This window comes from Falco peregrinus, chromosome 1, assembly GCF_023634155.1.
Source record: "Falco peregrinus isolate bFalPer1 chromosome 1, bFalPer1.pri, whole genome shotgun sequence".
NCBI lineage: Eukaryota > Metazoa > Chordata > Aves > Falconiformes > Falconidae > Falco > Falco peregrinus.
The window spans coordinates 65,783,117-65,801,562 of record NC_073721.1 but is presented as its reverse complement, the minus strand read 5'-3'; the positions used below and the strand labels follow the sequence as shown (position 1 = coordinate 65,801,562).

At 44.4% G+C, this 18,446-nt stretch overlaps 1 protein-coding gene across 1 annotated transcript; it reads left to right on the top strand.

Annotated features, from left to right (window-relative positions):
- Positions 1-1,762: 1,762 nt before the first annotated feature.
- Positions 1,763-17,855, top strand: LRRC74A (leucine rich repeat containing 74A). The gene is given in 15 exon segments (XM_055793763.1): positions 1,763-1,865; positions 3,084-3,225; positions 3,227-3,254; positions 3,886-3,948; positions 3,950-3,994; positions 4,730-4,832; positions 5,802-5,851; positions 6,637-6,718; positions 8,380-8,448; positions 8,798-9,004; positions 10,631-10,710; positions 14,346-14,489; positions 15,669-15,776; positions 16,399-16,484; positions 17,780-17,855. Coding segments are annotated over 15 exon segments (1,386 nt in total).
- The last annotated feature ends 591 nt before the right edge of the window (positions 17,856-18,446 follow it).

Genomic DNA, 18,446 nt, shown 5'->3' with positions numbered 1-18,446 from the left:
AATACCAGTATAACACAAATGAGGGGACCACATAAAGCAACGTAACCAGGAAACAGGCATTGTTAACCTGGCATGAGAGAAGGGATTTGCAGTTATCTGGATGTGTCCCTTACAGGTTGAACGTCAAACCATGGAGTGAACCTCCCTCTTAGCTCCTGGTTCGTGACTGGTACAAGCTGTGTGTAAGGCAGGCTGCCCAGAAAACTGGGTCTGCAACCCCAGCACCTGGGGGAAGGAGAGGGTGATAAGGAGTCTCCAGATCCATTTCTTTCCACTGCATCGGTTTTAACACCAACAATCATGATTCAATGCTTTTCAGATTTCTGCTTGAATCTGTATTATCATCTGTATCAGTGCCAACCTCTACAGCTCTGCAGGGATGCAGGGGCCACTTCTGGATCTACCTCAGAAGGCTGGGTGCACACCCTGGAGGACTGGCTGACATACTGGGCACATGACAGCCATGTTATCAGGGCATGATACAGTCTGGATGGGTTTTGTATAGCACAGCCTGTTCCACAGCGTGGGAGGTTTATTTTTATCAGGATGTCCAGCACTGTAGGGCCATTAAGCAAAGAGCATCAGTGGGTACTGTCATAATGTCCCAAATCTTTGGTTCTACTTGTCTCGTGAGTTCTTTACACAGGATTTAGACCTATTTTTACCCTTTGTTTTGTCTTTCTCGCACTAAATTAAAGCACGTAAACCCATCATTTGAACAGAAGTCTGGCAGAAGGAAAAGGTTTAATGAAGGCACTGCAGCTGCAGGGCTGGTTGAAATGTGGTGACGAGGCTGCCAGCTGGCCAGTCTTTACCTCACAGAGATCTGATTGAACAGCCAAACTGCAAGCTCCACGACACGCATCAATGGAGTGACACCCAAGAAGAGTACAAAATTACAGGTCGATAGCCTGGAGCTCTAAAAGGAAATAAGGAGTAAGGGAAGAAGGTAGTAAAAGCAGTGACAGGGAATGAAAAGGAAGATTCAGACTGGGAAAAAATTATATATTATGTTATTAGCCAGGAATTATTTTGGCAAAATTACTCTTCATTATTTTTTATGCATTTATTCCTCTTAAAAAGGAATTTTCCAAATTCTCCCTCTAACTATAAAATAAATTATGAATTGTAGGCAAGAGAAGTTGTATCACTTCCAGTGGGTCTAGTTACACTCAGTCTGAATATACAATAGCATTCAAATGCTTTCTCTTCTGCCACGCATAAAGAGTATTACAAAGCATTCCCAGTTTGATGGCAGAGTCACCCAACGGTGTCCTGCCTGTGCCTGGGGAAGTGTGACTCACTTCAGGAGAGCTAGGAGGAACTGGCATGGGTGGGTTTGGCTTGTAGGTATGTGAGGAAATGGGGTGAAGAGGGGAAATTTGCTTTGCCTGGTGGGCTCAGAAATTGCAAAAGGGGAGAAAGGCAGCTCATGAGGGAACAAAGACCTAATGCAGGAGAACTGTGAGTCCCCGCACATGGGCTGCAGGATTTGGGGAGGGCTGCTCTTTCCAAAAGCTGCCGGGCTACAGCCAGCCTGCAGACCTGCAGCCTCAGGATGAGCCCACCCCCACACCAGGCCCAGCACCGCATGGGTGCAGTGCACAGGGAGCAGTGGGCACAGAGCGAGGCTGGGCAAGGAGCGCAGCCACAGCATGGTGAAGAGGGGCACAGGCTTCAGTGAGAACAGTGGGAAGTCTGTCACATCTCTGCTGGGCTGGCATTGACAAAATTAATTTGTTTGGCTTCGTGGCAGACCGGAATGAAGAGATGTGTGAAATCAGTGAGTCCCAGGAATCTGTCGGTGCCTCGCACCTCCGCAGAGAAGGCCACGCAAGGCTCTGACGCTGACCTAGAGGTTGAAAGTGGATGTTTTCTGACCATCTGCCCTCACCAGCCTTTCCCTTACAGTCAAAGCTGTACCTACTGACTGGTATGTATCCAGAATGGAGACCAAAGACACAACCCTGCCATGGTCCTGACAACCACATGTACTCTGGCAATTGATAAAGGTGGGAAAAGATGAATTTCCCTCAAAGAACTCTTGCTTTGATGTCAAGCACCTTCCTTCAACTGCTTTCTATACCCCATGGCTATTCCTTTGTTCCTTCTTCTCTCCCTTAGTCCTTAATAGCGAACACCACCAGCCCAGAACACTGCCCCGGCAGCAGCAGCAGCGAGCTGAAACCAGGGATGGGACTGAAGCCTCTTTGTGTGCTCCTGATGAAACGCCGCACAGCAGTTGCGGTCTGTGTACCATAGGCTTGCCACAGCTGTCCTAGACTTTTCTAGTGGCTCTCCTCTTATCTTCTGCCTCATGAACATTCCTCTGGCTAAACAAGCCTTGCACTCATTTTTGTAACAGTAGGACTTGTCCATAATTTAGGATGAGAACTTTTTGACTAGTTATAAATGGAAGGAAAATCAAAAACCATAAAAATGCAAGAACAAAAGACTGTTTTGTTAGAGGCCTCAGATTGAACTGGAAAATGGCTTTGATGAGAGGGGAATTTCTCTTGAGGTCAGACCATTGAATGCATATAACAACATGGAGAAATATGAGCTCTAAATATGGGGTTTGATGAAGGAATTCCAAATGACAGGTTTTTGTGGACATACAGCCACCAGCTGCACTGATTTGTATCACTGCAGCTGTGTCAACACACCCAATGGCCAAGATGGGAATGCTGGGATTCTTTCTGCTGGTTATAAGCCAAAATGTTCTGAGCTGCCCTAGCTCTGCTGGCAGTATCACCTGCATGCTTCAATTAAGATTAAAAAAAAAAAATTAAAATGTTTTCGCCTGATGTCAAGAATTCTCAATTACACCAAGAAAGGTTTAGTCACATTGCAGACTGGTGAGAAGCTGCAGCAAGTCACTGGATGCCAAATGGAAAAGCAAGGAGATATATTAGCTCTTGGAGGTCTAGGATAAAGGGTAGGGGAGAACAAGGGGATGATAATCCTTCAAGAGGAAAACCCTGCTGTTGTTGCATAGTGTTATTTAGCTTTATTAAGTTACTGAATTTATTTGGAAGAAGAGGAAGGAATGCAGCACTCCTTGATATACTTTTTCTCTGTAGATGCTGAGGTGGCCTTTGCAGGCATGATGGGCACAGAGCTGTACTTGGAAGCATGCAGGCCAGTGGAGGTGGTGCCTGTCACACACTTTATTCAGAACTTGGCCAACCCTTATCTAAACCTGAACCACCACGGTCTAGGACCATGTCAAAGCCATTGCTATTGCTCTGGTGGTGAGTAGCCAGTAAGAGTGGGGCACTCTTCTCAAGAACAATAGGCATTTTAGGTCTCTCTCAGGCCTGGATGCTGTCACTGAGCACAAAGTATGGGAGAAAAAGCCATGCATCTTCCCCACGGGAGCTCTGAGCATCCCTCATGTTTCTAATGCCCTGCACAGGAAAGTCTTGTGTGGCAACTGGTGGCCTTTGCTGGAGTTACTCTCAAGAGCAAACTGATGCTCTTCAATGGGACAAAAGTGCTCCTGACCCCTACAGGGCCAGAGGTAGGGCTGGAGGGATTGGTATCCCCCTCTCTGGGTTCTGCATGGAGATGTGCTACACTCATAAATGGACAGGCCCAAGATGCCTGAATTGGAGCTTGAATCCAAGCCTGGGTCTCCAGGCTAGCAGAAAGCAACGGAAGGTCCTACCCACTCAAAACCTCCCCCAAAAAAATCTCTTTTGCGTGCCAATTCCCACTGCCATGGCTCTGTCACATCCCCTGATCACTGCCCTGCTCAAAAGCTGCAATGTGTTCTAAGGTTTGGAAGAACTATCCAGTGTCTGGTGAACTGAGGAAACTATCCCTTTCATTAACTTTTCAGCAATATTTTGTGTGCCTTTGTTTACCTTTGTGTCTTCCCAGTCCAATGCAGCTGTCATCCATCTAGAATTGGAAGACAACTGCATTCTGGCAGAAGGAGCCATAATGCATAGCAGAGATGCTATGACAGAATTCCTCCCTTCAAGAACTGGTACCCAACCTGACGTAGTTTGTAGCCAAAATTATTGCTCACTGAGTTCAACCATCTGAAGGAAAACCAATTCATTCCATTACATTTTTAACCAAATAACCTTTGTTCCCATGTAAAAACATTCACATTCTGAAAGTCATGATACTTTATGCTGCTCTTCTTTTTAAAAGTACAAGCTTCTGAAGAGCAGAAATGTGCATGTGATGGAAGTCTGGTGAGTCTGGAACTGTTCCTTTCATTAGCAGATGTGACAATAATTACCATAACTAAGTCTTTCTAGTTCGTGCTTAGCCAACAGAAAAATGTTTTGTTCATGAACTTTCATTCTCCAATATGTCATGGGGAAACTTTTCTAAATAGTTTAAGGGAATAATGCAAAACCTTCAGATATGAACTGGTAGGAATGTTCCTTCAATCTGAAACTGGGGTATAGAAAATGCATTTTGATAGTCCATGGGATTTGTGTTATATTGAAAGAGAAGACTCTTGGCCAAATGCCTCTTGGTTCACTGAAGACAAAGACCCATGTGAAACTGATGGCTCTAGGGCTTTGTTCCTGTTAGGAAGGATACAGGATTAAACACACCTATAACTCATATGTTAATTGCTGTCTGGCTGACATTTCTCATGTTGCTTGTCTTGCATTATTCCCTTGATATCTTGGGCATTAAGAAGAAAATAAAGCCGATTCATTCTTTGGACACGTCCTTCTTATCTTCCCTTCTTTCCTTCCAGAACATTTCCAGTAACCAGCTAGGCACAGCAGGAGCCAAAGCCATTGCCAGGTTGCTTTTGGATAACGTGTCCTATCTCACACTCTTCAGCTCTCAGGGGGGCTGTGTGCACCCGAACAGTGATGGCAATGGAAGCGAAATAACATGTGCTTCATTCCAGTCTCTCATCCTGAGAATATTAGTCAGACTATGGGCAAAATCAGTCTCCCAGCTATGTCTCTGTCAGGAACCCAGAGTAACAGTGGAAATCTAGATTTATAGTGATGTGATTAAATATTTGGCCGGCTCAACCTTCAGCACCTCTGAAAACAAGTCCCTCATGAGAAATGTAGATAATTGCTGGAGTGTGTCCCACATCCTGGGGTAAAGTGGAGTAGTGACTTATTTCTGTATTGGGTCTGAGGGGGAGTTAATTTTCCCCACAGCAGCCCTCATAGCGCTGTGCTTTGTATCACTAGCTAGAAAGTGCTTTAGCTACTGCTGAGCAGCGCTGGCACAGCACCGCGGCCGCCCCTCTGACATTGCCCATCACCAGCAGGCTGGGGGTGGGCAAGCTCTTGGGAGGGGACACAGCCAGGACAGCTGGCCCAAAGTGACCCAAGGGATATTCCATACCATGTGACGTCTGCTCAGCAATAAAAGCTAAAAGAAAGGAGGAGGTGGGGTGCATTTGTTATTATGACATTTGCCTTCCAGAGCAAGCACTACAGGTCCTGAAAACCCACTTCCCGAAAGTGGCTGGACATCACCTGCTGATGGGAAGCAGAGAATAAATCTTTGCTTTCCCTTGCTTCTGTGGGTGGCCTTTGCTTTTGCTTTATTAAACTGCTTTTTTCTTGACCCACAAGTGTTTTTTCTATCTTATGTTCTCCCCCTGCGTTCTGCTGAGGAGGGGAGTGATAGACTGGCTTGGTGGGCACCTGACATCCAGCCGAGTTCAACCCACCACAACTTACTGCCAGATATGGGCCGTGATTAACTGGAGGGTTTGCCTGAAAGCACAGCTTCCTGCAGACTGCAGCACAGCACCAAGGGAGACATCAGAGCACTGTTAATGTACTTTTCTTCCCCAGGAAACAAATTTGGAGAAGAGATCATACCATATTTTGCTGAGGCATTAATGGTGACTTTTACCTGAAATCCAAGGTCATTTGCAGCCCTGGCTGTGTAACAGACTCTCCTCATCTTGAAGCTGCTACTCACTTGGTATGATCTCACTTGGCAATGCCCATAGATTTCCTGGCATAATTCTGCTAAGTGCCTCTCGCTTACTTCAGAAATGAGAAAGGCTGGGAGGACACACAGCAGGATGGACTACATTAACATTTTCTCAGGTCAGCTCTGTGAGTTTGGCTGAGAAGCAACTTTCAGAACTGTGTAACAGAACAACATCTGGGTGACAAACAATTTTTAAGAAGTGTAAGTAATCCAACTTCATATTATTTTGCCACTGTCCAGTAAAAATAAAGACACTTGACTTCTCTGGTTAGTTCCTGTCTCAAAGCCTCTGCATCAGTTGGCACCACCAGAAGCTGCCCTGAAGCAAGGCCTTGACCTGATATCAGAAAGTGCTCTTGGCCAGGATACAATGGTGGGAGTGAAACAGGGGCAGGAACAGAATTGCAGGGTGTGTTGTAGGCCAGACGTGAGCTGCGTGAGGGAAGTTTGCACAACACAAAGTCTCATTGCTTTTGCTGTTTTGGGAAGATTATCACTGTGATGTTACATGCCTGACAAAGCTTTGTTTTGGAACATGCAGTGCTGCGATTTCCATGCTGATGACCTCCCACATACTGAAGATTTCGGTCTGATACCCCTCTGTTTCATCCTCATGTGGAGGCGTTGGCGTGGCATCTGGTTGCAGCTGGCTGGAAGATCTCATTGTCTCTGCACATTTGTCTTCTGCAGGGCAATTACCAAGTGAAGGAGCTGGACCTCAGCCACAATGAGTTCTCTGAGAAGGGAGGGCAGCTCCTGGGACAGAGGCTCGGTAACATTACTTCCTGCAAAGCCAGACATACAGGCAGCGGGGGACTTGATGGTGTCAGCACAGTGAACACGTATTTCCTTCTCCAGCAAAAAAACCCCATGACCAGGTGTGTAGTACAAAAGACATGGTGCCCAGATTTAGACCTTTCTCCCTGGTCCACAAGCTCAGCATCATCCTCACAGGTGACTCTAGCAACTGCGACCAATGTACCGAAACAAACGCAGGACGAGAAACCACACTAACAGAGCAGTCTATGTCAGAGAGAAGGGAGCTGACAGAGGCCCCCCAGGGAGTATAAAGCAGAAAACTGCACTTTACTAAAATCTATGGTGTTTGTTTTAAGCTTTTGATTACAAAGTTCAGGAGTGACATCAATTTTTCTTAAGTAGCCCAAACCCTAATGGTTTGAGTCATTGCACGGCAAGCAGCAAGACAAACAGATTAGGAAGAAATAGAATTAGGCTGCCCAGTTCATCTCTTCAGGCAAAGTGAGATCCACAGTGTGCTAGTAGCCCTGGAGAGGTAAAGCAAACAAAACAGTTAGTCTTTCAGTAATCTCAGGTACTATTAGTGCACTGGGAAAGATGTGCATGAATATCTGATGGCTCTTCTTCCCTCAGTATGTCCAACACACCTGCTACCAAAATGGCCACAAGTGTGTGCTGTGAGCATCCAGGGCTCCTTGAGCACTTCGTTAACACAATGCTTTAAGTTTAATTACCACTTTCCTTCTCCTGGTTCAGTATTGCTACTGATATGTATCCCTAATCACAGTCTGTGTCTTTAAAAGATGGATCAATTAAAAGTGTACTGAGGACAAGACACTGTGCCCCCTCCTTGGACAAGCCTGCAGGCAATGCAGAGATCAGTACTAAAACTTGTGACCCTCCTAGCCCAGAAAAATGCCTCTCCAAAATTAAAGGTCTTACAGCTCTTCTCTCCTTCCAGCTCACTTGAGGCAGGAGCAGTAGAGATTTCTGCAGAATCTGTTACTTTCCTGTTTTGTTTCTGAAAGGAATATTTTTAAGTCAGCTAAACTCGCCATCTGCCTCCACCCAACCTTCCATCCATGGAAAATCTGGATGAGAAATTCTCTCTGAGAATGAGAAGCAAGTGTTGGCAGCAAGTCCCACCCCTTCCAGTGTTGCAGTAGACACAAATGAATTCACACATACCCTGATCCAAGTAGAACTTACACTGTGAGGTGTGCTATGCATGTGAATTGGCACTGGCACATATACAGCTGGGCACAGCTACTGTATGAGGCTGAATCTTCTGCTCTCCTCTGTTGATCAAACATACGCAGAGTGAGTCGATATTTTAGATGTGGCAAGGAGAATCCAGCCATTTTTCACAGTGAGCAAAACAGTGTCTATTAATGTAAGAAATCCTCTCTCTCTCTACTTTCCTCCTTCACAACGTATTCTTTGATTAAGCCAGAAAAAAACCCTGTGTTCCCTTTCTGCTTGCAATCAACAGCTCATTCTCTGTTCTTTGGGTGCTGTGGACCGCAAAGACTGTAGGTACACGTTCCTCGTACTGCAATCAATGAAGGCTGTAGCTAAAACCCCACCAAACTTTCTCTTAGTCCCTAAGTGGGTCAGCAGCTGTGTCCAGACCACTCTTCAGGAGCTAAATCCCAGTTTCTCTGTCCTAGCCAGCAACACTGGAGATTCTGGACCTGAGCTGGAACCACCTGAGGAGGAAGGGCACTGGGCACAGGCCCCAGGGTAGGAACATCCCTGTTTCGTGATACTCTTCACAGTGATTATTACCACGAGTTGGTTGAAACACTGGTTGGGAACTCACATCCCTGAGGTCTGAGCAGGATTCTGTATCTCTAGCAAGGCTCATCCCACTGACAGTGGCAGTCAGTGCCAGGAGAAAGACTAAATCAGTGAGCAGGTCTGGTGACTTACATGGATGGAGAGACCCTGGTGACATTGCAGAGATGTTGGATCCATTGGGGCTGCCTGGGTGTGACTTGGGGGATGCTCCAGGCTCAGCCAGGCAAGAAAGGGTAGAGTGGTACAGAAGATGGGCATGCGGTAGCTAAGATCCCTCTTTTCTCTCTGACAGGCAATGGTGCACTGAAAATACTCAACCTTTCTTGGAATGGAATTGGCAACAAGAGAGCACTGGCTGTAGGAGAAGCTCTCAAACTCAATAACGTGCTGGTTCACCTGGACATCAGCAACAACCAGATCAACAACAAGGGAGCCAAGAAGCTCTGCAGGGGCCTTGAAGTCAATGGAAAACTCAGAATCCTGAAGGTAAAACAAAACAGGCAGGGCTGGAGGAATAAAACAGAGCAAGCAGAAAGATCTGTGTCAGGAGGAACAGAAGGCAAGAGGTGAGCTGCCTCAGCTAGAACTGAAGGGAATGAGTATCGCTCTGGGTTGATGGTGAGCTGAGCAGAAGGAAATTCTATCCTGTGGGTTTCTTCAGGGCAACTAAATTGCACTGTGTTCCCTCAGAAAATCACCCAGGAACTGGCTTGACGTAACCCCACACCCATTATCACCCCAGAGGGATTGATTCCTGTCATGTCTAGTCACAGTCAAGTGAGAACCTAGGCATTGAACACGTCCAGCAGAGAACCTAGGCATTCAACAGGTCTGCATATACACATACAATGTAGTTGTGAAGGTACATATGTACACATAACATACATTTCAACTTAAGGCAAAGGTTCACACTGAAGTTTGCAGGTAGGCAAGTGTGCCTTTCTCAGCATGTTAATGATTTGCTAAAAAATTTATTCAAACTCAGAATACACTCATTGCCATGTCAGGGCAATGCCACAGCACTACCTACAGAAGAGGAGTATTATCAAGTCCTGGAAAAAGAAAGCCAAAACTGCCTTCTAGTAAGCTAGGGATCCTGGAAAGGGCAAAACTGAACAAGCAGCCAAGCTGGCTTCAGAGGTTAGGGTTGAGAGCTAGCATGGCTTCTCAATCCAGGATCGTTGTCTAGGAATTCAGCTCAGGAAAGTCAGCTTGCTTATGAGCTGCATTCTCAGTTAGATCTGACATCACCACCCTGAAAACCTGCATATGGCAGTATAGTGGATGAGGGGCATTTTTATGTCCATGTAGGCCTGTCCTTGGAAATCACCGCAACCACACCAGTCTTTGGGACTGCTGTTTCAGGTGGTGTAAATAAATGCGTCTGTTTGCCTTGCTCTTAACCTGGCACTAGCTCACACCAAAGCTTTCCTCTTTCTGTGTAGCTGCACAGATTGTCTCAGGAGCTGATAACACAAAGGACTTAAAGGATGACATGTCTTCTGCTGACCAATGTTAACCAAGGAAGTTTTCTTTCAGATAATGGGAGTGGGAACTGCACATGAAGTCCAAGGTGGGGGAGAGGCATTGTTCACACACTAAAAGATGCACATGGCAACGCCAACCCCGCAGGTAGCTAGACCTTGTATGCCAGAGGCAGCCAGTCAGCCTAAGCTCTGATCTGATGTGCTGCCAAGAGGAGCCAAGAGTATGGGAAAAGTCTGGAGGGGCGTACCACCATCCAGAGGGACCCTACTAGCAAGCACACGTTCAACACATTCAAATACAGCCCATTGCCTCAGCCTCTCCCCATCACATGGCTGAACATTATCCACATCACATACTCCTGCGTGACCTGATACATGGAATTTCACACAAGGACACAGAGAGAAGCTGAGAAGGCAACTCCACTGGGAAGTTGCATTGCAGAGATTTGTGGGACAGAGACAAGAGGTGGTGAGATAACAGACAAACTGATCGAAAGGAACCACAGTTATTTTACAGCCCTGCTGAAGAAGGAAGAAAGGGTCATCCCTGAGGTTACAGCATACCTTCTGTCACGCATGAAATCCTCATTCTCACCATCTCTGGATCTATGTCTCTTCTTCCACAGATGGCCAGTAATCCCCGACCATGGAAGGTGCCACTGCGCTAGTCACACCTGTCAGAAAGAACCCCAAATCCATGCTGGAGATCAACATCTCAGTAAGAGCTCATGTGCTGGAAAGCCTCCAGGACCATACACTACACACTTTTAGGAGCCGGCTGTATCACAGAGCTGCCCCCTTCCAAAGCGGTTTTGAGACTTGCTGTTTGTTTCATTTATGCACAGCTATTAATAAATAGAGGCTACTATTTGACAGCCCTTCTAGGAGCCATGTGGAAATTACAGGGCTTTGGTCTGGCTCTGGAAGAGGTGCCTGTAGTATCACCATGTTCCACTCCTTTCCATTTGACAATAGCAGAACAAGAATAAGGAGTGAATTCCCACTGGAGGATGAATTCTTTTCATCCCTTGAGCTGTGTCCCTCCAGGGTAGCCTAAGATGCTAGATACTGTGAAGTGCTTTGATACCCTGTCAGTATGTATGAGGAACAGAAGAAGATGGATGCTTCAAGGCATTGAAAGCAAAGCAATTTTATTTAAAAAACAGAAATGAAAACCAAAACCAACAACAACCAAACATTAAAGGGCTGGTTGTGAAAGGAAAAAAAAAATAACATCAAAGAGGCCAAATCTCAGTGTGCTATTCCGCAGCAAGTCAGAAGCATGACATGTATTGTTGTAACCTCATATGCTGCTTCTAAAATGGGAGACCCAGAAATACCTCTGAACTCCTGAGTGAGGGCAGGGGTGGCATTGCAGACCAATACCAGGGAGAGACCTGGGCACACATCAGTCCTCTCCTGGCCCTCCCATCCATGCACTGGTCCTTCATGGGAGCAGTTCCAGAACGTGTCAAGGGCCTCAGGGCCTTCCATCCACCTTTGGGAGTACCACAATTAAAGGAAAGAGCATTTGTACAAGGATTAGGTTTGGGACTTGGAACATAAATGATATGTTCACATTTGAAACAAGCTAAAAAACAGGTTTGTGGGCAGTTTTGGAGACTTGTGTAGTGTGTTGTGTCTAAGTTATGTCTGCATGTGTTTCTTTTCCTCTGGTTATCATATTAAAGAAACTAAAACAAAGCAGAATAAATAATATGAATCTATGGTCTTTCCTGAGAGAACCTAAGGCTTTCAACAGAGATCATCTGAAGAACAGGCGTTCCTCTAGGGCAGACAATTTTTTCCTGCATAAATTAAGATCAAAGAGAATTATTTGCCAAGTCTGCCAGGAGTCAGGCCTCATTCTGTAAAGGAAAACTAAAATGTGCTGTGTGGGGGTAAAGGACCTCATTACATGGTTCTGCTAGTTTTATTAGTAATAACCTAAACAAATCATAAACTTGGAAAGAGTAATGTATTTTAGCTAAATTTGGAGCAATTAAAGAAATTATTGAAACACATTCATTTAAAAGGAGGCACTCAAGAAATTTTGAGGCAAGGAGTTAATTAATATTAAGAATCTTCAATCCAACCCAAATCTTGCTACGAATTTCTGCTTTTTAGCATTAACAGATGCTTTCTTCACCTCAGCCTTCAAAAAGTCTAAATTACCTGGCATTTCACAAGATAAATGGTCAATGGCATAAATTCACAATGACATTTCAGTATCCCAATCAAATGCTTGTAGGCAAACATCTAATCTGTCTGACAGACGTCATTCCACCTGTGATGTAGGGAGTCTTGCATTTCAAATCAAGAGTATTTGCAAATACACAGCTCCAAAGATCTTATGCTGTTCGTAAACCTTTAAGAAATTAGAGAACGTTTTAATCTTTTATAGGAAACTTAAGGGAAGACAAAACCAAAAGCCTCTTCTTCCCCTTTTCCCAATGACAAATGCTTATCTTGACTTTGAAAGAATGAGTAATTAGTGTGTCTGTAAGAGGAATTTGGAATAAGGATCATATCTAGAAACCTTTGCATGGATTTGACAGAACTAGCAAAGGCAAAACAATAGAAAGGCACATTTTTAACAACAATTTATTGCCTCTGACAACTATTTCTAAGCATGACTTTCCCTACATTCTTTTCATAATCTACTCTTTATAGGGTTTCAACTTGCAGGTACTATAAAACACTTTATAGAAGGCATAAACCAAAATAGCCGGCACATGCCCATCTTCATGATCACAGCACAAAAGAAAACGCTGTTGCTTTTCAGCTGTCCGTGTGTTGTTTTTCCGGACTGTGGACTGCCTGTGTCAAACATGCAGAAAGGCACAAAGTGGCTCCCCCCAGGTGCCGCCTGACCCCAGCATGGTTTCTTAGGCCAGACACAGGGCTTTGGCCACGCTGCTTCTGAGGCCACACTGGTGGTCCACTGACTTTCTCATGGGGTCAAACCCAGGCTGGAAAGCCTTGGGGAGAGCTCTCCTGTGCTGTGTTCCCAGGGCTAGGACACTCTGCTAGTGTGCATAGTGCGAGGACGTCTGAATAACTTCTTCAGAGACTTACTCTGCAGCCATAAAACTTGGTGCTGAATGAAAGCTGGTAAACTCAGCCAGATCCAGACTCATTCAAGACTGTCTTCAAGTAGTAACAGTCAAGAGCTCACTTCACAGTAGGCTATAAGCTTCTAGATGGATCTTAAGAGCAGTGGATCTTTAGCTTCTAAAAAAAAGCTCTAAGAATGCATTGGGAGACTTTGTAAACAAACTTTGGGGAAAAATATGGTGCTTGATGCCGCAGGACCCTCCCACAATGACAGAAAACAGCAGCTTTCATTAATTTCTGGAACTGTCTTGAAACTTCCAACAATTAAGTACATAACTGACATAAAACATGAACAATACCCCTGTCATGGTTATGAACGAAATCATAATCATATTTTCAAGAGATCAGTCAAGGCACAGGCATAATTTGTCATAACTTATTTAGAAGTTTTTTAGAATACTTTTATTAGAACTTATATTTGGAATATAATTTAGAAGAACAAATTACAATGACATCAATACTACTTGCCTTGATAGCTTGCTGTCTAATGTCCCCAAACCCTAAATCAGGACACTGCTGGTGCCCGTTCTGTAAATGCTAACACAGAAAATTCAGAGTGTGAGCTCTGAAATGCTGCTCTGTCACTACCTGGTTTGAAATTCTTAAAAAACAAATGCCAAGTCCTGTACCGCTGACTGGAGCTTCCTATTAGGGTTACACAATGGAACAGAACTTTTCCAAAAGTTCTTTTTATCTGGAGACACCCAGACCCATCCCAGATTGGTGCATCTTTCTTTGCTGGGCTATAAAGCTACACTACTGGAGATACTAATCCTTTTAGGCCTTGGATGATTTTTGTATATTTTTTTTTTCATTTTTTTCAGAACTCTGTGGCACATTTTGGCCATTAACTGTTCAACTTGCAGTGTGCATCTTAACCAAATGGAGAGGAGACCCATCTAGAACTGTCTCAGCGATGAGCATGGATCGCTTGAATCACCTAATATAAGAGGTCTTTGGTGCAGACATTTACCTGATGAACACCTACTTTGAATTAAGCTAATTTCTATATAAATTCACAGAGCCTTTTCTGTCTCAGACATGGGAAAAGAGAAAGAAGCTTATTTAGGGTCAGGCCTCCATAGGATTCCTGAAAGTGAAGAGCCGAGATAGGAGAAGGCACCACCCTTCGGAGGGAATGATTGATGACTTTAGGTGGATTTGTGAATACAGACAAGTCTTTGTTGTTATTTGGGTGTCCACGCTGACTGCACTTTCCTTCCTCCTATGTACCAGAATGTGTTGGTGAATGAAACTTTCATCAAGTTGCTGGATTTGGTGTGTTAAATGAGTCCTGAACTAGGTGTCATCCATAGTGAGGTTGAAAGCTATATCACCAAGATCCCCAAGAAGCATCCAAATCCCGTGAAAGTAATTCAGGTGAGCTACTGAATTTGGGTCCATAGCTACCCTGTACACAGTACATCTGCTCCAAGCACTTGGAAGGATGGAGGTTGGAAAGGGGTAAGCTTTCTTCCAAGAGGGAAATTCAGCCAAGTTCCTTCAGGAAATTATATTCACAAAGACTGTCACAATGTTTGCATACCTCAGTCCGTGCAGACTGACTAAGCAAATCCTTTGATTTTCAGAAGAAGCTAATGCCTTGGGATCTGAGAGCACGGGGTGGGAGGGAATAGAATCTGAATAGATGTTTGCTCACTGTGTAAAACAAACATTGATTTCAGGTGTGATCCAAACAAGTGTCCATCCTCATCCCAAGCCCACAACTATATCTAGCTTTCATAGACCCCTTCACTGCCGGTTATGCTTTAGCATCGAAATTAATGTGCTTCGTAAAAGCAGGATATGGTAGTACAAGCAACTACTGTCCCACAAAGAAACTATTTAGCTTTTCAAGGTCTGCAATGTTTCTGGAGAGCAGCAGATGGTGCTGTCCTCCTTGCTGGAAGGCAAAGCGAGCACTTGAGCATTGCTGAGTTAAATAACCCTTTTGCACTAACAGCTTCACTGTGTTTCTTAGCTGCTGTGCACATTTTCAGCTAATTGAGTGAGACTTTACTGTAGATAGGGATTCAGGTGAACTTAAGCAAAAGCTTGGCCTGTTAGTTCACATCAAATAGTGCTGCTGTGCTTCACAGCTAGCAATGCTCACGCTGGCATGCTCTGCAGTTTGTACCAGCCATTATGATACTCAGATGTGTCCTCATTTAAACAGACAGGAATTCAGAGAAGAGCAACTAAGGTGATGAGAGATCTGGGGGAGAGGACTGCCTCTGGATTAGACAGCCTAGCCAAGCAGTGGCTGCTGGGATGGGGGCCAAATAACTATATGCAATTATCAGAAGAAACAGTTTTAGTACTGAGTCTCATTTCAAGGTAGGGGGAGAAAGAGGTATAACTGAGAAGAATGGGAATGACCTGAACAAAAGGATTTTGTTCTGACAATAGGGTGGCTGCACAAGGAGTAAAAGACTCACATATATCAGTGATGGGTTGAGTAAAGGCAAGGTGACAGATGGAAGAATAAAGGGAGATCTGGACACAGGTTTCAGTGGCTGTTTCGTGGTTATGCCCATGTTTTATTTCTGCTTCTCTGAGAACTATTTGAAAGAGCACAACCTATGACTCTGGGACTTTTTTAGAAATATTGACAAGGATGGGAACATGAAGATCCCTGTGGCAGCCTTCTGAAAAGCCGTGATGCAGGTGGTCCTCTGAAAGCATGGCCAGGATACTCTTCTGGCAGGGTGCTGCTCTAGGGAAATTTCTCTGGGGCAGCACAGCCATCAGTGAGCCTTGCAGGTGACATTGTTCAGGCTAAAAGGCTAAATTCACCCATTGCAAAAGTTGAGCCCTGAATAAGGCCAACAGAAATGCTATGGCATCCAATAAATACTGCAGATGCTGTCAGTGACAATGGATCAAATTTAGAATATCAGAGGTCTGCTGTTTGTATAGGTTATTCAGGATCTTTATCAATACTTATATCTTATTGCTACAGGAAAGTGGAAAAAAAAGGCATTTAAACCCTTGCCTTTACACACTGAGTTGCCAGTTCTTTTCCTGCCAAAACCACCATGGTGCTTGGGACCAGTAGCAATGGTCAGCCAGCCACGATGCTCTCTTACCAAAAATGCAAAAAAAAATACCTTTAATCCTGAAAGAGTGGAATTACCTCACCACCATCACTCTGGATATTTTCCATCCCTTCCTCAATGCACCAGGCCAGCTGCTCACCTATTAAAAGGTGGCCAGGCCTCGGTTTGATATGGAGGATTTTTCTGCTTAAAGGTACCCGGGTTTACTAGCATTTCTCTTCTCCTTTTAGCAACCAAGCACCCCACCGAACTGCGTCCAAATTGGGGAGCTAGTGCACAAGCTAGACTGGAATCAGAGAGAGATTGTGGACTATAGGCAAGCAACTCCACACTGGGCTTACTCCTGGCTTGTCTTTCTCTTTTTGATTTGGCTCAACACCAAATAAACATAACCTTTTTCACCTTAGGAGGTGAAGGGACATATGTTTTCGGCCAGTCAACTACCCGAGTAAAAGGTAGATGAAAAAAACACCTTTATGCTTACAAGCTCTGTTGGGTCAAACTAGAAATCAGACTTATCTTTCTATTTGATAAACTTGCTGTGAGAGTGCAGGGATCTCAAAGCTGAATGGCATTTTCATTCATTCTCATAAGCCTGTCTGAAAAGCATCAGCTCAACACTGTCCTCCCTCTGAAGCCAGGGTAAGATTTGCAAAGACAGCGTATCTGTGCCTTCAGACCTTTTCCTCCATCCTCAGGGACTCTTGTTTTTTTTCCTTCTCTCTGATCCTTCTTCTTAGGAGACCTAGTTTTCCCTGGAAACCCGCCTTCAAACTACAGAACTTTTCATTCTCTTGAAAGTGCCTCTTCCGTAGTGCCTGTAGCAATCATGTCCAAGTTCTGAGAGCCTGAGCAGTCAGCAGCAAACTCCTTGGAGGTTGTCAGTCGCTGCAGGCTAAACCGCTTGTCATTGGACCCAAAATTCCCTCTAGATTTTCAGTCAGTTCTGACATGTGACTCATCAGCTGAAAGACCTATTAATCATGCCCAAATATTCCCATCCCTCAGCACATACTGATGGGTTTAAATATATGCTGTAGTCTAGTTTTAAGGCTAGAAGCAATGGGTCAGTTTTGCAAATCTCTTCCCCTCTTAGTCTCCTAATGTTTTCAAAGAGAAGCGAGTCACTTTGTTAGGTCAGGTCTTTATTCCTTCACATACATCAGTGCCACACTAAAAGCATCCACGCTCAGACACTAGGTGGGCCTTAGCCTGGTTAATCTTGAATCAGAGGTTACATGGGGTCCCCAAGTACTTTAAGTGCAAATTACGGAGCTGTGGGTAAGTAGTAAGCAGATTAGGAACTGTTGAAACCCAATGGCTGGCAAAGACTCCATTTGGTGACATTCATGTGGCTGAGTTGATAATGTGGGGAAAAATAAAGATGTCTACTCCTTATCTAGCTTCTTAATGCATTTTAGCACTGTAGCATATGTGGTGGTGGTAATATTCACCTTGTAGACAAGGGTCAGAAGGGTCATGACTCTTGCTGTCTTTACTGTTCCTATCTCGGGCTGTTTCCTCAAGGCCCACTCAGCAGCTTTAAGATACCTGACAGGGAAGTTTCACTTTACTAGATTAATATTGGTTCACCTCCTTCTTTTCAATAAGTCACTTAAAAAATCAGAAGCCAGTACAGAAGCCTGTGGAAGTGGAAATTGAGGAGGAAGAGAAGGAAGAACTGTAAGAATGAAGCAAGGAGGCAGGTCAGACAGCTCAGAGTGGCCCTGGGCTTGGGAAGGCCCAACACTGGGAAGCTCTGATAGTCTAAGTTATTGAATGTAGAAATAAAGTTGGTTTGCCACTACACAGCATGTCCTACACAGTCTGGCCCTTTTGGTTAAGGAAAGATTGCTCCTTTAGACCCGGTTACCAAATCTGTCTTGCTCTGTATGCCGACAATACTGAACTTCTTTGCAAAGATGGAGACAAAAAGTGGGAACTGGTAAACTAAGACACTCATATATTGTTATTATTCCCTTTTGAGGGAGAGCACATGGACAAAGACTGAAGCAAGTGCCCTGCAGACACCCCCTATCAGACTTAGTATTTCTGACGCAAAGATCTTTGCAGGAGGAGAAGAATTAAATTCATGAGAAACTACAGCTCATGTTGCTTAAAAAGTTATGGGTAAAAGGAATTTTATTTAATATCTCCATGGGAAAAAATATGCTAGAAGGATAGAAGCCATAACAGAATTCAAACAGCTTAGATACTGAACTTCTTTTTTAAAACCAACATTAAAAGAAAATAATATTTCAACAACTCTTAAGAAGGA